General features: G+C 41.1%; 1 protein-coding gene across 4 annotated transcripts in view; it reads left to right on the top strand.

Annotated features, from left to right (window-relative positions):
- PAAF1 (proteasomal ATPase associated factor 1) overlaps positions 1-22,058 on the top strand; it is a 47,757-nt gene that overhangs the window by 10,615 nt on the left and 15,084 nt on the right. For 3 of the 4 annotated variants that reach the window (XM_003254732.4, XM_012505823.2, XM_003254733.4), the window contains 4 exons: positions 3,244-3,333; positions 9,060-9,158; positions 10,199-10,349; positions 18,479-18,673. In XM_003254732.4, coding sequence (XP_003254780.1) covers positions 3,244-3,333; positions 9,060-9,158; positions 10,199-10,349; positions 18,479-18,673 — 535 coding nt within the window. Of the gene's footprint in view, positions 1-932; positions 1,385-3,243; positions 3,334-9,059; positions 9,159-10,198; positions 10,350-18,478; positions 18,674-22,058 lie in introns of those variants that run through there. The other variant, XM_004090621.3, reaches the window with a different exon arrangement.

The raw sequence follows: 22,058 nt of genomic DNA, 5'->3' as shown, positions 1-22,058 counted from the left end.
GCCTCAGCCTCCTTAGCAGCTGGGATTATGGGCGCCCGCCACCACGCCCAGCTAATTTTTGCATTTTTAGTAGAGATGGGGTTTCACCATGTTGGCCAGGCTGGTCTCGAACTCCTGACCTTGTGATCCACCTGTCTTGGCCTCCCAAAGTGCTAAGATTACAGGCGTGAGCTACCACGCCCAGGCGAAATTGATTTTAATAATATATTTGATCTAACCCTGTATCTCTAAAACATTATTTCAACCTGTAAATAATACTAAAAATTATTAGAGATATTTTACATTTCTTTTTCTTATTAAGTCTTCAAAACTCCATGTATATTTTACTTTTACAGCTTGTCTCAGTTCAGACTCTAATTTTTATTAGAAATACTTGATCTGTATTTAGGTTTTATAAAATTTACAGTTGAAAATATAGATGCCTGTATCCAAGTAGTTCTCAGTTGCCTGATATGGCAATTACTTACTACACTGAACAATGTAGCCTTATAATCCATATCTGGTGAGGCCTTGATGACGAGCCTACATTAATAGTACTTAACAGTTTTTCTTGTTTGTCTTTGAGGTGAGTAGATGGGTAAGCAAAGAGTTGGAGAACCCATGATTTGCCTCTCCCTACTCATTCTGACTGCTGCAGTTAGTATGCTCTGGTGAGATGATTCCCTAAGGGTAGACCAGCCTTTTATTTCATTTTTCGTTTTTTGTGCAATTGAACTTTTTAGTTATAAAAAATATTTTGGGTATACTGACAAGAATAGAGAGTACTTCGTTTTTTACGTAAGATTTTTAGCAAATGTTCATTCATTACTCTCTTTGGGCCTGGTAGTAGGCTACATGTTATTATATATTTTATATTTGTTTTTCATAAACAGCTATGGGTATTATAGGTGTCAGAAGATCTAAGTCTTAGTTAACTCTGACACTTATTGGCTGTGTGATTTTGGACAAATAACTTAGTTCTCTGAGTCTCAGTTTCCTCATCAATAAAGCTGAAATCCTATTCTACCTCCTAGAATGGTTAATGGGGAGTGAGACTGCATGTGGATGAATCTATAAAATAGTACAAAAGTTAGTTTTGGTTCTTTTACCATAACAATCCTGTGAGATTGGCATTTTAAATTTCCATTTTGCAGTTAAGCAAACAAACTCAGAGAGGTTAATTAATCTCTAATAATCAAAGACAGACTGTATGCTGGAATTGAAACCCAGTTCTGTTGATTCCAAGTTTAGCACTACCATGCAAGCCTACGTTTTTCCCAGGTGTGTTGGCACAGCCTGGGCGCTGACTTCTTTCTTCCCTTGATACTCAGACCTGGATACAGTCCTTATCACTTCAAACATGATTGCTAATTTTTGCTGTGAACCTGCTGGGTGGGTTCAGACAGTAAGTGCTTATAGTTGAACATTCATTTGTTTCCTAACTGCCATGAGTCACTTTGCTATTTGATATTGCTACATTGTTCTCTTAAACAGTAGATCTGTCATGATGCTTGAATGTCTAACCCTGGAGGATAAAAATGTTTGACTTAGAATTTTATCTTAGTGCAGCATACTCACACTTTTTCCCTTTGGATTTTGTCTGTTCTGATCTCTCTTTCAGTTTTTCTTTAAAATATTTTTATTAACAGCATGATTGTCCACTGATAATGTTGGAAGATATTTTAACATTTATCTTCCTTTGTAGTCTGTTTGTGGATTAAAGATTGATTTGCAAGACTGCAAAGTAGGAGACAAGTACTGATTATTGAAATCTGTCACATAGCTCCAAAGAAATGAAGTCTTCTGAGAGCAAACCCAATTCTTACAGAGGCCCGAACACTAAGCTTTTGAAGCTCCTTGCATCCTTGCTAATATGAATATTCAGCCAAGAGAATTTAGCTGACACTTTAGTTTCTGGTACAAGAGGCAGTTCCAAATCCAGGCCAGCACTCTTGCAGCTATATGGGCTTTGTCACGCAATTAGAAGCAAAAACTCATTTAATGAAAGGCCTGCAGGCAGCCAGGCATGGATATGCTGGCTAAGAAAGTGCTGTTTGTGTAGATAGTCTAATTGTCACTTTAAAGGAGTAGATGATCTGTAAAGAGCATACTGATTCAATGATGAGAATATTTTGACTTTGAAACCATTCTTTCTAATGAACTGTGAGGACCTGTGTTTGTTGGATTTAAAGAGGTTCAGAAAATTTTGATTATCGAAGACATTTTCATTGTCCTGAAGAATTACCAGAGACTTTAAAGTACTACTGCAGAAGAGATAAAAGGTTAGGGGTCCTTTGGTGAGTGCAGCTCCTCAATTCCTTATAGAAGATCTATACTTAAGTGATAGTATTGGTATTATGCTGGTTAGAGTAAGGGGCTGTCATATTACAAGAGTCCTTGAGGGAGGGTTTACCAAGCCTTTTTTTTTTTTTTTACCTCTACACATGCTACCTTGAAACACCAATATTCTTACCTAAAATGGTTACAAATGGCCTTTAGCAAGTCATGTCTCCTGAATCTAACATCTAGTTCTAGGTATACTTTCCTAATATGCCACCCGTGTTATCTTCCTACAGTAGTTGAAAGACAGGTGATAATGACTAGGTAGAACACATGGGGCATCAAAATATAGCTGTGTTACAATAACCAGTCTATGAATATGTACAGTCAATTTAAGTCTTAGGAGGGAATAGGCACCACAAGCCTGACCCAGGCCTACATATTTTATGGGTGTACCATAATTTACTTTACCAGTTTCATCTGGTCATTGTAAATGTCAGTAGTCTAACATTCTCTCTAAAAGTTCTTGTAGACAGCAAGTTTACTTTTAGACTTGTCTTTTAAGACCTAGGTTTGGGGGATGGTGCTGAAGAGTTTCCTTATATCTCTTTATGTCCTCTCCACTGATCTGTTCCTTGCACCACTGCTAATTGAGAGTATTGGTATTACATTTTCTTCTTAAAACTAATGCTCAAATGCTTGTTGGTTGTATCAAGTCATTTGTCTTCTGTGGAGCAGCTTATTTCAACAGAAAAAGATAATGGCATCTTAGCAATACCAAATTACACTGTAGCCCTCAACAGTTTAAAAGGACTGCTGATCTATGGGGGAGGGATAGTTTTGTGGGGTGGGAAAGGAGAATGAGAGAGGGTACACTGAGAAGATGAGAATGTCCTGTAGTCCTAATGTTTTCTTTAAGAGGCTTTAATTATAATACGTTGGAGGAGTTTTACTGATGAATCTCATCTTTTCCTCCTTGTTTAGAAAAGCATTCATATTTCATGTCCAAAGGAAAATGCATCTTCTAAGTTTTTGGCACCATATACTACTTTTTCCAGAATTCATACAAACAGTGTAAGTATTTTGATAAAATGAAGAGAAAATGTAATAGCATGTTAATTTTTCATTTTATTTGCTTGTCTAGTGCTATAAACATACTCATAATTAATATGTCTTTCATTTACTTTGCATTGTAAGATGATACAGCTGATGAAGTCTGATGTGTTTGGCAAAACTGGTACTCTAGTCCACATAGAATACGTGTTCAAATCTACTCACTGGTCATCTTAGAGATTATATGAAATTTCCTTACATATGTTTTAGGAGAGTTACCAGCTTTCAGATAATGATATAATACTTGATGCTTGGCTAGGTGCAGTGGCTCACACCTGCAATCCTAGCACTTTGGTAGGTAGAGGCAGGAGGATCACTTGAGGCCAAGAGTTTGAGATCAGCCTGGGCAGCAGAGTGAAACCCTGTCTCCACAAAAAAACAAAAATTAGCTGGGCATGGTGGCACATAGCTGTAGTCCTAGCTACTCAGGAGGCTGAGGTGGGAGAATTTTTTGAGCCCAGGAGTTAGAGGCTGCAGTGAGCTGAGATGCTCCTGTACTGCAGCCTGGACTCTGTCTCCGAAAAATAAATAAATAAAAATAAATTTGTAATAGTTGATGCTTATATAATAATGCTGCTGCTCATATTTTATTCCTTTTCCTACAGGACAGGGACATTTTCTCAAAATTTCAAATATACCACATTGAGGAATAATTTTCAAAGGTCTTTGTAATAAAGGCTTTTCTACTACCATGGGTTTCTTAGAAGCAGAAGTGAGAAATTGGTAGATAAAACTGATTATGTTGAAGCCATTCACTTCTTACTGTGTGGTACATTTTTTAAAAGAGCAATTTTTGGCCAGGCACAGTGGCTCGTGCCCATAATCCTAGCACTTTGGGAGGCTGAGGTGGGTGGATCACGAGCTCAGGAGTTCAAGACCAGCCTGAGCAACATGGTGAAACTCTGTCTCTACAAAAAAATACAAAAATTAGCCAGACATGGTGCCACATGTCTGTAGTCCCATCTACTCTGAATGCTGAGGTAGGAGGATTGCTTGAGCTCAGGAGGTTGAGGCTGCAGTGAGCCATGATCATGCCACTGCACTCCAGCCTGGACAACAGAATGAGATACTGTCTCACCAAAAAAAAGAAAAAGAAAAAGAGCTATTTTTTACCCTTATTACGAAACAGATATATACTTAGTGATGAAAATTTAGGACATGTAAAAAAAGTGAGAATCACTCATATTTCTGTATCCTAAAGATAACTGTTAGGAACTTTTGCTGTATATCCCTTTTAAATAATAATCATAGTAGTAAAGCTCACATTTATTGATTGCCTACTATGAGCCAGCACTGTGGCAACTCTACATATCATTATTTTACTTAATACTCTGTCTTTTCCTTAAATATTTTACCAAAATGTGTTTTTACATTACATGCTATTTTATAACTTGCTTTTTGTTTCGTTTTGTTTTTGTTTTTTTTTTTGAGATGGAGTCTCGCTCTGTCACCCAGGCTGGAGCGCAGTGGCGCAGTCTCAGCTCACTGCAAGCTCCGCCTCCCGGGTTCATGCCATTCTCCTGCCTCAGCCTCCCGAATAGCTGGGACTACAGGTGCCTGCCACCATGCCTGGCTAATTTCTTTTGTGTTTTTAGTAGAGACGGGGTTTCACCGTGTTAGCCAGGATGGTCTCAATCTCCTGACCTCATGATCCGCCCGCCTCGGCCTCCCAGAGTGCTGGGATTACAGGTGTGAGCCACCGTGCCCGGCCTAGAACTTGCTTTTTATTACTTAATTATATGTCCATTATTCTATGCTGTCTTTCAATGTATCCTTCTAAGAGCTGCATGGTATTCTATTGATGAGTTTACTATAATTTAATTTAACAGTTTTATATTACTGGACATTCAGGTGTTTCCAGTTTTGTGATTTTGTATTTTTATGAATACATTTATAGCTGAAGTTTTGCTCCCAAACATGGGAAGAAATTAGAATACATTTGTAAAAGTGGAATTGCTGAGTCATAGGGTGTAGAAATTATAAGGCTTTGGGTGTGTTCTAATGCATTGCCACTTAACTGATTTATAGAGTCAATTGTTGCTCTTCATTTCCTCTGTAAAACATACCGTTAGGTTGAATGTTTATCAAGAGTCAGTTGTAATGCCAGTTATATTATTTTTGTAATTATATAAATTAATTAAATCTTATGTTAAATCAATAAAATATGAATGTGAAAAGCGGAAAGCAATTATTTATTTGAAAACTAGGCTGGGTGCAGTGGCTTATGCCTGTAATCCCAGCACTTTGGGAGGCCGAGGCAGGTGGATCACTTGAGGTGAGGAGTTCAAGACCAGCCTGGACAACATGGCGAAACCCCGTCTCTATTAAAAATACAAAAATTAGCCAGGTGTGGTGGCGTGAGCCTATAATCCCAGCTACTCGGGAGGTTGAGGCAGGAGAATCGCTTGAATGCAGGAGGTGGAGGTTGCAGCGAGCCAAGATTGCGCCATTGCACTCCATCCTGGGAGACAAGAGTGAAACTCCATCTCCAAAAAAAAAAAAGAAAAAACTAAAGATGGGCGCGGTGGCTCATGCTTATAATCCCAGCACTTAGGGAGACCCAGAAAGGAGAATCACTTGAGCCCAAGAGTCCAAGACCAGCCTGGACAACATAGTGAGACCTCATCTCTACAAAAAAATTAAAAGTTAGCCAGCTATGGTGATGCACATCTGTAGTCCCAGCTAGTCACCTGGCTTAAAAATTTTTATTCTTATTTTTTGTAGAGATGGAGTCCTGCTCTGTTGCCCAGGCTGGTCTCAAACTCCTGACTTCAAGCAGTCCTCTCTCCTTGGCTTCCCAAAATGCTGAGATTATAGGTATAAGCCACTGTGCCTGGCCTTTATACATCATTTTTTATTATTTTCTGCTTTAACTGAGAGAGAAGGCAATTCACCTCTTGGGAGAGTTGGGAATGCCGCTCACCTTTTGAGAAGTAAGTCATTTTAAAAATCATTTACAGGCTAGGCACAGTGGCTCATGCCTGTACCCAGCACTCTGGGAGGCCAAGGCGGGAGGATCACTTGAGCCCAGGAGTTTGAGACCAGCCTAGGCAACATAGTGAGACCTTGTCTCTATAAAAAAATAAACAAAATAGGCTGGGTGTGGTGGCTCACACCTGTAATCCCATCACTTTGGGAGGCCAGGGTGGGCAGATCAGTTGAGGCCAGGAATTCAAGACCAGCCTGGCCAACATAATGAAACCCCATCTCTACTAAAAATATAAAAATCAGCTGGGCATGGTGGCACACGTCTGTAATCCCAGCTACTCCAGAGGCTAAGGCACAAGAATCACTTGAACCCAGGAGGCAGAGGTTGCAGTGAGCCGAGGTCGAGCCACTGCACTCCAGCCTGGGTGACTGATCAAGACTCTGTCTCAAAAAATAAACAAAATTAGCTGGATGTGGTAGTGTGTGCTTGTAGTCCCAGCTGCTCGAGAGGCTGGGATGGAAGGATTGCTTGAGCCTAGGAGGTCAAGGCTGCAGTGAGCTATGATTGTGCCATTGCGTTCCAGGCTGGGTGACAGAGTGAGACCATGTCTCAAAAACGTAACTATGCTCCTTTTCTATTTCTTATTCTCTTTTTATTTGAGCTTACTGAAAGATGATTCATCCATTTATTAATCACCTACTATATTTCAGCTACTCTTCTGGATACTGAATAAAATAAATAAAACTGTCCTTATAGATCTTACATTCTAGAGGTGTGGGACCAGACATGATTTGCTAATGACTTTGATGTTAGGTATGAGAGAAAAGGAGGAGTTGAGATGATTCAAAAAATTTTGGCCTGAGAAGTAGGTGAATTGTGTTCCATTTACTAACTGGAGGAGGAGCAGTTGTATTGGGATGGGGCAGGGCAAATTAAAGTGTTCTTTGGACATGTTCAGTTTGAGGTGTCCAGTCTAGCCTAGGTGTCCACTGCCTACCAGCAAGCAATTGGATAGATGCCACCTGTATCAGGACAGAACCTGAAGAATGTTGCTTACAAGTAAAGGATCCACTACTAAGATAGCAGTCCTTTTATTCCGAGGAAGCAAAATAAAGAAGAAAAGTCTTAGAAAATGTTAGAGTTGATGGATATATCCCTATAGTTCTCCCCAAACTTATTTATTAGGGTTTAATTGGCATAGAACAAAGTAAAATGGGAAGTTGGATAATTAAAGCCAAAGTCCCTACTTTTTTCTTAATAACTTATGTGGGAATTATTGTTGCTAGGAATGTGTCTGGAATTGCATATCTTGGTCCAACATTTCTGGAGCATTTGCAGCTGGTTATTTTTTAATAAAAGGGTACATGTATGCATGTGTATAAAAGATTTGTTATTCTGATAATGGCTTATGCGTGAAGTGATTGCTGATACTGAAATTACAAAAGTGAGGCTGGGCGGGGTGGCTCATGCCTGTGATCCTAGCACTTTGGGAGGCAGAGGCAGAAGGATAGCTTGAGCCCAGGAGTTCAAGACCACCCTGGGCAACATAGGGGGACCCCATCTCTCCAAAAAAAAGTTAAAAAATTAGCTGGACATGCCAGCCCATGTTTGTAATCTCAGCTACTTGGGAAGCTGAGGCAGGAGGATCACTTGTTCCTGAGAGGTTGAGGCTGTAGTGAGTTGTAATCACGCCCCTGCACTTCAGCCTGAGCAACAGAGTGAGACCCTGTCTTAAAAAAAAAAAAAAAAGAAAAGAAAGAAAAAGAAACTATAAAAGTGAATTTGGAAAACAAAAAGTGAATCTGAAATTTCTCTATTCTTTATTCTGAAAGATCTATATCTGTATATTTTCTATAGCTATACCTATATATAGGTATATGTGGAAATATCTGAATTCTTGAATCCTCCTGGTGCATCTTAGAACATTATCTTTTGTGTAGGTGGGTTCCTAAGAATTAGGAGAGGTATCTTAATTTTCTTTTTATTTTTTATATTTACTTTAAAATTTTTTGTAGAGATGGAGTCTCATTATATTGCCCAGGCTGGTCTCGAACTCCTGGGCTCAAGTGATCCTCCTGCCTTGGCCTCCCAGAGTGTTGGGATTACACAGGTGTGAGCCACTGCACCTGGTCTTAATTTTAAAATAAAATAGCAGGGCTGGGCACGGTGGCTCATGCCTATAATCCCAGCACTCTGGGAGGCTGAGATGGGAGAATCACTTGAGCTCAGGAGTTTGAGACTAACTTGGGCAACATGGCGAAACTCCGTTTCTACAAAAAAATATAGAAATAAGGCACAGTGGTGTGCGCCTGTAGTCCCAACTACTTGGGAGGCTGAGGCAGGAGAATCACTTGAGCCTGGGAGGCAGAGGTTGCAGTGAGCTGAGATGGGGACCTTGCACTCCAGCCTGGGTGATGGGAGTGAAACTCTGTCAAACAAACAAACAAATAAATAAATGCAACACATGGAAACTATGGAAATGAAATGGGGATAGGGAAAACTTTTTAGCTGAAGCATTAGACTACAGATAATTAGAGGAATATCTTTTTGTTTAAAGAAGTAAAAGGTGTTTACTTCAGCCTTGATGTGAGGTTGGTGATGATAACTCAACCTTCACATCAAACACAAGTCCTTTTGTTGGGAAACACAGGCTTCAGGAAGTCTTGGAAGAGTGAAACAAGGGAAGTTTATAACATATTTCAAGGGAATAAGAGTATTTCATTATTTCTAACACATTGTTTGTTTTCTCTTTGAACAGATAACATGCCTGGACATTTCCAGCGGAGGAGGTCTTGGTGTGTCTTCTAGTACTGACGGGACCATGAAAATCTGGCAGGCTTCCAATGGAGAACTCAGGGTAAAGGATTTGGATGTACTTTTAGGTCTTAAACACAGAGGGTGGTCTGAGAAGCCTTGGACTGGGACATGGAAGGAAGAATGGCCCATTCTAAAAATGTGGGACCACTCTGCATGTCAGTTGATCTCTTTTCTCCCATTTGTGTGTTTTTTGTTCTTTCTTTTCTTTCTTTCTTTCTTTCTTTTTTTTTTTTTTTTGAGACAGTCTTGCTCTGTTGCCCAGGCTGCAGTGGTGTGAGCTCAGCTCACTGCAACCTCCGCCTCCTGGGTTCAAGCAATTCTTGTGCCTCAGCCTGCCAAGTAGCTGGGATTACAGGCATGTGCCACCACACACATCTAATTTTTGTATTTTTAGTAGAGATGGGCTTTCGCCATGTTGGCCAGGTTGGTCTCCAACTCCTCACATCAAGTATCTGCCTGCCTTGTCCTCCCAAAGTGCTGGGATTACAGGTGTGAGCCACCGCTCCTGGCCTCCCAGTTGTTAATTGGAGAACCATTCTCAAGCTCAGTGATTTGGCAGAACAGAGTGGGGCTGGAGCAGTTAAGGAGCCAGACCAGTGAAGGTCTAAGTGGGTGTACCCTTGTTTTTTAATTGCCTTCAGTGATCCATTTCCAAGACAGAATAGCTTGGCTGTTAGACTGAATCTATGGCTGAGCCTCCAATCTTTATGAAGGATTTTAAACAGAGATGAGTGAAAAAGTCCCCAGGCCACCTCGGCTCTTTAACTAGACCTAGAGATGGCTGTGAAAGCCATGGAATTCTTTTTTTTTTTTTTTTTAACCTAGGCTCTGGGGTGTTTTTACATGGAATTCAGTTCTATAACCTCTATAGCTGAATTCGAGGAAAGAGAGCCAACGCCTTTTAGAACACTGCCTGCTAGACAAATGAGCTAAGAGATCCTTTGGATATCCTTAGTTTTAAAACCCAGCATGTGGGTTTACCATGTAGGTATTTCATATAAGGGACCAGAGTATGGGAGGTAAGAGAACATCAAGGGATGGACAAGAGAACTAGCATGGAATTTTCTTTTGTTTTTCCAGAGAGTATTGGAAGGACATGTGTTTGATGTGAATTGTTGCAGGTTTTTCCCATCAGGCCTTGTGGTCCTGAGTGGGGGAATGGATGCCCAGCTGAAGATATGGTCAGCTGAAGATGCTAGCTGCGTGGTGACTTTCAAAGGTCACAAAGGAGGTATGAAGTGTGGTTTCTCCAAAAGGCTTCTCTAATGATCCCCAGAAATGAATCACTGAAAAGGTAGAAACAAGCTAGTTATTCACAAATACACAAATAATCCATCCAGCTGGGCATTTAGATGAGCTGCCATTCCCTAAGGACCAGAAATTCCTTTGCCACACAGTCTTTTTATTGCTATCTTGAACTGTCTTACACAGTTGGTTTGGTACCTAAAGCCTTTTCCAGCTGGGTATAGTGGTGCATGCCTGTAATCCCAGCTTTAAAATTTGTTTTCTACAATTGATAAAGGAAAAAAAAAAGTCCTCTCCAGGAAATCATATACTTGTGTGCTGGGAAATAGAGAGAGAGAGTGAGAGAGAAGGAGGTGTGTCTGCATTTTCTCATATTAGTCTTTTGGCTGAGGGAACAGTAAAAGCTGGGTGGCTAATGGCTGCATCATCAGACATTATAGATAGAGCTTGATGATTCCCATAGATTTAAATTACAGTTTATGTTTTAAAAATGGATTAGCCATATAACCAGTTAATATCAGATTATAGAGATAGAGTGGGAACATCTTCCCTTTTTAACTGAGTTTTGTGGGGAAAAAACATAATTTAGATATGTTTTATCCTTAATTGGAGTATTAAAAAGGAGGTAAGTATGCTATTCCTATTTTACAAGTTTGAATATTTTTAAAATATTTGATAATATCCCCAAATAATTCCTTGATCCTTCTTCTGGAACCGTAATACATATTGTGTGTACCACTCATTTGGGAATTAATTCGTATTGCCCTCTACTTCTGGGATTTTTAACTCTGTGTTTTTGTGAACCTCAGTACATTGTAACTTGTGTGTGGAGATCAAGTTTTAAGATTTTTTTTTTTAAGATGGAGTCTCGCTCTGTCGCCTAGGCCAGAGTCCAGTGGCAGGATCTCAGCTCAGTGTAACCTCTGCTTCCCAAGTAGCTGGGACTACAGGTACACACCCCACACCTGGCTAATTTTTGTATTTTTAGTAGAAATGGGGTTTCACCATATTGGTCAGGCTGGTCTCAAACTCTTGACCTCAGGGTGATCCACCTGCCTCGGCCTCCCAAAGTGCTGGGATTACAGGCATTAGCCACTGCGCCTTGCCTTTTTTTTTTTTTTTTTTTTTTTAGTTTCGCTTGTTGCCCAGTCTGGAGTGCAGTGATGCCAGCTTGGCTCACTGCAACCTCCCCATCCTAGGCTCATGCGATCCTTGTGCCTCAGCCTTTCAGGTAGCTGGGATCACAGGCGTGCACCACCACATCCAACTAATTTTTGCATTTTTCAGTAGAGATGGGGTTTCGCTGTGTTGGCTGGGCTGGTCTTAAACTGGCCTCAAGTGATCTGCCTACCTTGGCCTCCCAAAGTGCTGGGATTACAGGTATGAGCCACTGCGCCTGGCCCAAGTTTTAAGTTTTAATATTTCTTTGTAACATTTTGCCAGATTACATGCTGATGTTTTAGCAAATACACACATTAACCTAAATACATAAATGGTTTACTTCCATGATGTAAGAAAACGGGTACATTGAGAGGGAATAGAAACAATATTCAGAGCCTTCCTTACGTTACTGAAGAACTCATCACCTCCTGAAGAACTGAGAGATTGAAGGAGTCAGAATGGCCTACAGATCTGGGGACTCCAGGAGCCAAAGGAGTCTAGAGGAACAGTGCAAGCTCCACCTCAGATCTGGCCATCCCCCTGAAGGTGTGGGCACAGGAAAACATTTCAGTGGAACAAGTCATGACTCTGCATGTTGAACTTAATTAACAAGATGCATATTCAACATCAGTGCACATCCAGTTTATAAATACCTTTGGATCACTGCAATTATTGTTCCCTTTACAGAATCCTAAGTCTCCCAACATTCTTTAATTCTCCTTAAGAATATGTATGTGACCTTTAGCTTAGAGTACATAGTAGAATGTTATTTATTTATTTATTTATTTTATTTTATTTTTTTTGAGATGGAGTCTCACTCTGTCTCCTAGGCTGGGGTGCAGTGGCGTGATCTTGGCTCACTGCAACCTCTGCCTCCTTGGTTCAAGCAGTTCTCCTGCCTCAGCCTCCCCAGTAGTTGGGATTACAGGCATGCGCCACCAAACCCGGCTAATTTTTTTTTGTATTTTTAGTAGACACTGGGTTTCACCATATTGGCCAGGCTGGTCTCAAACTCCTGACCTTGTGATCCGCCTGCCGTGGCCTCCCAAAGTGTTGGGATTACAGGCCTGAGCCACTACGCCCAGCCTAGGATGTTAAATCAATTTAGATTTAAGCTTTTATTCATGTAGTTGTTCCATTCTTTTGGCCTTGTGAGAAAGTCCTGGGGTAGAGTAGTGCCTTCTGCAGAGTATAACAGCCCTGACTTTTTTCTTGAGAAGGGAGTTTTTAGTAGATTGAACAGAATAATACACTTTAGAAGAAATGACATGAAGTCAGATCCAGGCTAGCCTCTATCAGGTCATGAAAGCTCCTTTCCAGTTCATTGTATAAAGTAGCCCCAGGTTTGGGGTTGCCCGTTCTTCCACAGCATGGCAAAAATCAAGATTGATCTCTGATAGCTTAACAGCATATATATAGATAGATCTGATAGCTTAGCAACCTATAGATTGATTGATCTTCACTGTCTCCAACCAAATGACTTCCAAGTTGCTTTGTGTGACTTAAAAAAAAAAATCTTGGTCTGGGCATGGTGTTTCATGCCTGTAATCCTAGCACTTTGGGAGGCCGAGGCGGGTGGATCATCTGAGGTCAGGAGATCGAAACCAGCCTGGCCAACATGGTGAAACCCCGTCTCTACTAAAAATACAAAAATTAGCTGGGTGTGGTGGCTGGCGCCTGTAATCCCAGCTACTTGGGAATCTGAGGTGGGAGAATCGCTTGAACTCAGGAGGCAGAGGTTGCAGTGAGCTGAGATCACGCCATTGCACTCCAGCCTGGCCAACAAATGAAACTCTGTCTCAAAAAAAAAAAAAAAAAATCTCTTGAGTTATGAGATTTTTGAAGCATTTTATTTAGAGCCATGAACCCATATTAAAAAAAACATACTAAAAAAAATTGGCCGGGCGCAGCGTCTCACCCCTGTAATCCCAGTACTTTGGGAGGCCGAAGCGGGAGGAGCACCTGAGGTCAGGAATTCGAAACCAGCCTGGCAAACATGGTAAAACCCCGTCTCTACAAAAATACAAAAATTAGCCAGGTGTAGTGGTATGCGCCTGTAATCCCAGCTACTTGGAAAGCTGAGGCAGGAGAATCGCTTGAACCTGGGAGGCAGAGGTTGCACTGAGCCAAGATTGCACTACTTCACTCCAGCCTGGGCAACAGAGTGAGACTCCGTCTCAAAAAAAAAAAAAAAAAAAAAAATGTATATATATATATATATATATATATATTGGTCCCCCAATTGTGTGTGTGTGTGTGTGTATTTAAATACATATAACTAAAGGATTAGTGTGTTCTCTACTTAATTAACAAGCAGAGGTAAGGTTTCTGTGTATGCTGAATTTTTCAAGTGGAAAGATAGACTAAAAGTAGTTTTGTGTTTGTAACATATGAGTTCAATAAGTAATTCTAAAATGCCCTTTAATTAGTTTGAAGTTAAATTGCCCAGGCCATTTAAGTAAGGTTGTGAAATTTGGGGATATACGTTTATAATCCTAATTCTTTATAATAAGCATTACATCTTTCATAATCAGTGAAACATTGAGACCAAATTACACCCCATTTTAGTTAACTAGTTGGCTTAATTTTTTTTTTCTCATAATGGTAGTGGAAATGCTTACATTTATAGAATAATTTTAAGAAACCAGGTTGCAGTATCAGCACTTGCGCCATTATTTTCCAAGTCTTAAATACTTTCTTAGAAATTGGCTATGCTGCCTCCAAGTAATAGGAGGTGCTTCAAGGCTTATTTTTTTTCAGAGATCTGAGTCATAGCCATTAATTTTCCCATATACACATGTATGTATATTGCTCCCTAGCAACATTAAAATAGCTTAATATGATAGAGAAACTAAATAATTTAAATAAACGTTAAGAATATACACCTGGGAATATGAAATTTGCTTTATTTCTTACAAATATTTATTTCAGGAATAGTTTCATCTAATGTTATTAGTATTTCCAGACTTTGGCTGGGATGCTCGTATGTGATTCTGCTGAATCTTTTCTTGAAGGCAAATGCTTTTGTGTTCTGGTTTGTATGGTGAAGACTTGTATCTATTTGGTTTGATATCTAAAGCCTTTTCCAGCTGGGTGCAGTGGTACATGTCTGTAATCCCAGCTATTTGGGAGGCTAAGGTAGGTAGATCTCTTGAGGCCAGGAGTTCAGGGCTGCAGTGTGATATAATTGTGCCTGTGAATAGCAATGGCACTCTAGCCTGGGCAACATAGTGAGACCCTATCTCAACAAAACAAAACAAAAATAACAGTAAAGCTTTTTGCAGCTTCTGGTAAGTCTTAGTTATGGCTGCTTCTTTCAGAAAGGCATTCTTGAAATTGCTACTTTCTTTTTTTATTTGACACAGAATCTCACTCTGTTGCCCAGGCTGGTGTGCAGCGGCGTGATCTCAGCTCAGTGCAACCTCCGCCTCCTGGGTTCAAGCGATTCTTCTGCCTCAGCTTCCCAAGTGGCTGGGACTACAGGTGCATGCCACCATGCCTGGCTAATTTTTGTATTTTTAGAAGAAACTGGATTTCACCATATTGGCAAGGCTGGTTTCGAACTCCAGACCTCGTGATCCTCCCTCATTGGCCTCCCAAAGTGCTGGGATTGCAGGTGTGAGCCACCACGCCTAGCCAAAATTGCTACTTTCATAGCTTCTTTCTAAAGTCATTCTTCGTAGGTTCCCACTTCTCTAGGCTCCTCTTTTCTTTATTCTTGTCATGTAAGTGTTAAGAGACCCACACTAGATGCTGTTACATTATGAGTGACATTTTACTAAAGAGAGGGTGATAATTTTCCACTCTGCTTTTATAGAAAAGGAAAACTATCTAGATTGAAGCTCTTTGCTGAGTGTTACTTGAAATTTATACACAATTAATAATATAGTCAGCTTTCTAGCCACAGCTATAGCATCCCTGCCTTGAATACATACTTTTCAGAATTGTCTTTTTCCAAAAGCATGTATCACTTCCATGGAACTCAGTAGCATTTTGAAATAGTGGTTGGAACTTCCCAGTAGAGACCTAAGGAGATCTTTGATTGCTTAATAAGAGCTTATTGCTTAATAAGGAATCAAATGCTTTGATTCCTTATGGTGATTCCTTAGGATTCTTAAAAGCTCTAAGATATTTCCTAATTAGACTTTTGCTGAATGTATTATGGAGTTAAAATAGAAAGGTAGATTTTCCAAACTCAAAATACTTTAGTGACCAATTGCAAAATGAGAAACAAGATGGCAGCAAACCATATGGGCTCGATAGATCTGTTTTTGAAAGGAAGACTGAAAAATCTTTTCTCTAGTGACCTGTATCTAGTGGGTATATAGCTGTGAGAATTACATTTACCTAACAACTATTGTCAGCTGTATAAATGTAATTTCGTTTAGTTTTTTGTTTTTTTTTTTTTTTTTTGAGACTCCCTCTGTTACCTAGGCTGTAGTGTAGTGGTGCAATCTCGGCTCACTTCAACCTCTGCCTCTCGGGTTCAAGTGATTCTTGTGCGTCAGCCTCCCAAGTAGCTGGGATTACAGGCACCTGTCACCACACCTGGCTAATTTTTGTATTTTAGTAGAGACGGGTTTCGCTACATTGGCCAGGCTGGTCTTGAACTCCTGGCCTCGAGTGATCTGCCCGCCTCAGACTCCCAAAGTACTGGGATTACAGTCGTGAGCCACTGTACCTGGCCTGGATTTAGTTTTTATTTTAAATTGGATCTATTTGAAAAGTTACACTATAGTGATTAGGTCCCACCTGAGTTGCTTTTAATCATATTTTCTCACATGGACCCTAAATTGGCTACTTTTTAAAGCTGTGGCATTTTCATAAACTCATCTTTTTCCAAACAAAGTGAAATTTCCAGTAAGAATTGAGAGACGTGGTTAATCACATTGGATTGGCACTTGTACGTTACGCTGAGTTGCTGTAGAGTTTTTGTCAAAGTTTGTGTATCTGAAGTCATTTCATTTTAAGAGGAATGAAAGTATGCTAAAGACCACTAATTAGCTATGTGACTTTTGGTCAGGTACTCTTAATTTATTGGGCACCTATACTAAGCATCGTTAAATGGGTTTTAATGAAACAAATACTAGCCCTGCCTGGATCACCATAGGGTTGCACTACCTCTCTCCTCCATACAATTCTGTGTTTTTACACCTGTACCATTGTATTGTAAGTCTTTTTTTTTTCCAGCTATATTCTGTTTGTGTGTTTTTTTCTCTTTTTTTTTTCCCATTGTAAGTCTTTATGTCTATAATTAACTCTCTTTTTTTATGCTGTATATTCCTGAGGCTAGGGACCATAGCAAATATTCAGATTACAGATAATAAAGGGCTTCAAAAACTATAAAATCAATACACATTTTGGACATTATAACACTCGATGTTAATTCCATCATCTTTTTTGGCAGGCAGTTCCCTGTTGAGGTATGGTATGAGGGCTGGGTAGATAAGAATGTTCAGCCTCCTACTGGGCTCCCCTGACACTACCCTGGCAAAAGTGGAGCACTGACTCATACCGCCTCACATTGCAGACAGGGGAAGTGGAAGTTCAGCTTCCTCCTTGGTCTTGTGTCACCTTGGTGAAAGTAGGACACAGTTGTACCACCTGACTTGCATCACCTCATTGCCTCTTAGTGGCGTTATAAGCCTGGTTCCCTGCTGACTGACACCAGGGAAGGGGTTGTGGGCACCTCAGGGCACTTCTTTGTGCCTGTCAGTGCCAGGTGGGGATGGAAACTGAGCTCACTGCTAGATCCTGATGACAGTACCCAACTTAGCCTGGTCAACCCCACTGGGTAGGGGAATGGGAGTGCTGCTGTCGGCTTCCATGGGAGTGGGGTAGATGATCACCTCCTGTTCAGCCCTACTGAAACCATGGGGGAGGGGGAGTAACAGTTTTTCTGTTGGTGTCTACTCGTGTAGGGTGGATGTTGCCAAGAAGATTTCTATTTTGTGAGCTACTTCTTTCTCAGTCTTTGGGCTGGGGGCAACAGACTTTACTGGGAGTTTTGTTTTGTTTTGTTTTTTTAATTCCGTTCCTGTTAGCAGTTTTGTGTTGGAGGCTTCTGCAGTGTCCTGTCCAGGACATGTGGGAGGCAATAAGGAAATCCAGGAACTCATTGCTGTGTTGTTTTTTAAGTCCTGAGGTCCTTAGGTGGTCCACCACCTTCTTTCCATCATTCCAAGTCTTACTATGCTTGTGGTGTCCATGACTTTTCAGTTGTAAATGGAAGGACCTAGGAGCAATGGGACTACTCTTTCTTGGCCAAAACCAGAAGTCATGTCCTTTTTTCAAATGGGGAGGCTAACCCTTTTAATCAATTATCAGTGAAAGCAGCAGCAGGATATATGTAATTTATATATATAGTGGAGTCTTGCTCCACTGCCCAGGCTGGAGTGCAGTGGAGCAATCATGGCTTACTGTAGCCTTGAACTCCAGGGCTCAAGCAATCCTCCCACCTCAGCCTCCTGAGTAGCTGAGATTACCGGCACGAACCACCATACCTGAATTAAATTTTTTGTACAGACAGAGTCATGGTGTGTCGCCCAGGCTGGTCTCAAACTCCTGAGCTCAAGAGATGCTCCTGCCTCAGCCTCCCAAAGTGCTGGAATTACAAGCATGAGCCACCACGCCTGACCTCTTAATTTTTATTTTTAAAAAAGAGTTTTGAAGACAAAATAAAAAACTTGAACATGATTGCTCTAGCACACTCCACTAAAAATTAAATCCAGAACTTGTTTTTTCATGCCTGTCTTTCACAGCTAGACTTTGATTCATTGGGAAGCTGGGACTCTATTTATTTCTGTTTTTCTAGCACTTGAACATGGCCAGCATGTGGTACCTGCTCAGAACATGTTTATGAAGGGATGGAGTCATTTATGCAGCTCCATCTTCTCTGCCCTTGTAGTTCCTTTACTCCATCCTCATTCTTAGGCAGTTTTTTTCTCTTGCTAGGTATCCTGGATACAGCCATCGTTGATCGGGGGAGGAATGTGGTGTCTGGTTCTCGAGATGGGACAGCACGACTTTGGGATTGTGGGCGCTCAGCCTGCTTGGGAGTCCTTGCAGATTGTGGTTCTTCCATCAATGGAGTGGCGGTGGGTGCTGCTGACAACTCCATAAACCTTGGCTCCCCTGAGCAGATGCCCAGTAAGTTGATAATGATATGTAGGATTGTTTTATTTTCTTAGGCCCCCTTCAGTGATTGCCTGAGTTTCTCCTTTTCTTCCTCATCCTTTTCTGCTCTGTGCCTGGTATTTCTGTTTTCACCATACGATTAATATTTACTCTGTACCTACTATGTTTCTATTGCTTTGGAATCTACAAAGGAAGTATATGTCATAGCACTGCGTTTCAGTAAGTACAATCTAATTTAGAAGATGAGATAAATGCCTATAAAACAGGGGTGTCCGATCTTTTGGCTTCCCTGGGCCACATTGGAAGAAGACTTGTCTTGGGCCACACATAAAATACACTTAACGTTGATGATAGCTGAGCTAAAAATAAATAAATCTCATAATATTTTAAGAAAGTTTATGAATTTGTGTTGGGCCTCATTCAGAGCCACCCTGGGCTACAGGTTGGACAAGCTTGCTTTAAAACATTTAGAGAACAGTAACATTTGGCTGAAATAATTAGTGATTGTTTTTATTTATTTTATTCTTTCAGCAATAGAGTCCTGCTGTTTTGCCCAGGCTGGCATTGAACTCCTGGGCTCAAGTGATGCTCCCACCACAGCCTCCCTAATAGCTGGGACTACAGGCCTGCACCACCATGCCTGGCAAATTAGCAAGTCCTAATGCAAATATAATAGGTTTTCAGAGGGATGGAGTGTTCCCGTTTAGTATAGATAGGAAAGATGTCACAAAAGAAGTTGGCTTGAACCTTTAGAGGATAAGTTCAAGTTGAACAGACAGGAATGGTAAGGATAGGACAGTGGGAGCTAGGGCAAGGGGTAGGTGTAGGGGCAGTTTGCATTATAGCTTGGACGTGAAACTAAGTGTTATATAAAAAGATGCTTGACTGGGCTAGCAAGTTGAATTAAGAGAGGTAGTCGTAGGAAATGGGTTGAATAGCTGTGGTGAGAGACTAATAAGCGTCCTAATAAGGCAACTTTCATTCTTATTTTCCCATAATAATAGTTGCATCTCTGTTCCATAGGACAATGTTTTTTCTACTGTTGTCTGAGCCCCTCACATTTTAAAAAATAGACCTTATTTTTTAGGGCCATTTTAGGCTCACAGCAAAATTTAGCAGAAAGTACAGGGGGCCAGGTGCGGTGGCTCACGCCTGTAATCTCAGCACTTTCGGAGGCCGAGGCAGGCGATTCACAAGGTCAGGAGCTTGAAACCAGTCTGGCCAACATAGTGAAACCCCATCTCTACTAAAAATACAAAAAATTAGCCGGGTGTGGTGGTGTGTGCGTGTAATCCCAGCTACTCGGGAGGCTAAGGCAGGAGAATCGTGTGAACCTGGGAGGCGGAAGTTGCAGTGAGCTGAGATCACTCCATTGCACTCCAGCCCAGGTGACAGTGTGAGACTCCGTCCCCCCCCAAAAAAAAAAAAAAAGTACAGGGAGTTCTTATATACCTTTTGCCTTACCTACCCACACATAGCCCTCCTCACTATCAACATCCCCCACCAGAGTGGTACATTTATTACAGCTGATGAACCTACATGACACATTATTGTCATCCAAAGTTCAGAGTTTACATTAGGGCTTACTCTTGGTGTTATACATCCTATAGGGTCTGACAAATGTACAGTGACATGTATTTACCATTGTAGTATCATACATAGTAGTTTCTTAGCCCTAATAATCCTCTGTACTCTGTTCAAGCAGTTCTCCTGCCTCTCAGCCTCTCGAGTAGCTAGGACTAGGCATGCACCACTACACCTAGCTATTTTTCTTTTAAATTTTTGTAGAGACAGGGTCTCACTATGTTGCCCAGGCTGGTGTTGAACTCCTGGCCTCAAGTGATCCTCCCATCTTAGCCTCCCAAAGTGCTAGGATTACAACCATGAGCCACAGCTCCTGGCCCTAAAATAATTTAAATGAAAATATTTTTTCTTGTTTTCTGTACTTTTTCATTTCCCATTTACTCTTCAACCCATTCTAGGATGGGTTGCCCAAGTACTTGACTGAAATGGCTGTTGTTAAAGTTACCAGTGACCTTCCTTTTTTTTTTTTTTTTTGAGATAGAGTCTCACTCTTGCCCAGGCTGGAGTGCAGTGGTGCAATCTCTTGGCTCACTGCAACCTCCACCTCCCAGGTTCAAGTGTTCAAGTGATTCTTGTGCCTCAGCCTCCCGAGTAGCTGAGATTACGGGTGCCCACCACCATGCCTGGCTAATTTTTGTGTTTGTAGTACAGTCGAGGTTTCACCATGTTGGCCAGGCTGGTCTTGAACTTCTGGCCAGGTGATCTGCCCTCCTCAGCCTCCCAAAGTGCTGGGCTTACAGGTGTGAGCTATGGGCCCCAGCCACCAGTGACCTTCCTCTCGCCTAATCCATCTTATTTCTCTGTGCTTATCTTTCTGAATTCAGTGGTATTTCACATAGTAAACCCTCTCCTCAAAAAACTTCTTTTTTCGTGGCTTCTGTGATACCACACAACACTGGCTTTCTTCCTGTTTCATTGACTGCTACTTCTTAAAGATCTCCTTTTGTGAAACTCCTCTCTTCTACCTTTAAATACTAGAGGGCCCCACTATTAAGTTCTGGGCCCTCAGCTGTAACTACAGTTTCTTCCTTTGTGATCTCATCTGTTCTATAGCTATCATTATTTAAACTGATGACGATTTCCAAAGTTCATGTAAAGCATAGACCTTTCACCTGAGTTTCAGACTCTATTTCGATGTCTAATAAATAAGTTGAACTTACCTTGTCTAACAAGGAGTGTTTGATCCCTCCCCACCCCAAACTGTTTTTTTCCATCCCAGAAGATGGCACCACTATCTACCCATTTGCTCAAGCCCAAAGCCTGAGATTCACTCACAGTCTACCCCCTCTTTTCTCATGTCCCACATCAGCAAAGTCTGTCATCTCTAACTTCAAAGTGTTTCTAATTTTTCTATTTCTCCCTCTCCCTCCCCCTCTCTCCCTTCCTCCTGTCAACATCCTGGTCCAAACTATCATCATCTATTGCCTGTACTACTGCCTAGACTATTCTCCTATAAGCCATTCTTTTCAGAGCAATCATTGTGGTCATTTAAGAAAATCGTAAGTGATGTCACGCTCCTGCTTAAAACTCTCCAGTGGCCTCCCTTTATACATATGTTGAAATCCTAACCCCTTAGCATGGCTTACAACAAGCTCTTATACTTTCTGACCCCTGCACTTCTCTCCAGTCTCATGTCATACCACCCTCTGCCATGCTCACTACATTTCAGCCACAGGCCTTCAGTTTCTTCTTTCAGTACAGTGGACTCTCCCAGTCTCCTGGACTTTACCTTCTTTTTTTTTAAATTGAGATGGAGTTTCCCTCTGTTGCCAGGCTGAATGCAGTGGCACGTTCTTGGCTCACTGCAACCTCC

This window comes from Nomascus leucogenys, chromosome 15 (assembly GCF_006542625.1).
Source record: "Nomascus leucogenys isolate Asia chromosome 15, Asia_NLE_v1, whole genome shotgun sequence".
Taxonomy (NCBI): Eukaryota; Metazoa; Chordata; class Mammalia; order Primates; family Hylobatidae; genus Nomascus; species Nomascus leucogenys.
The sequence above is the reverse complement of the archived record's forward strand: the minus strand, read 5'-3'. Positions and strand labels throughout refer to the sequence as shown.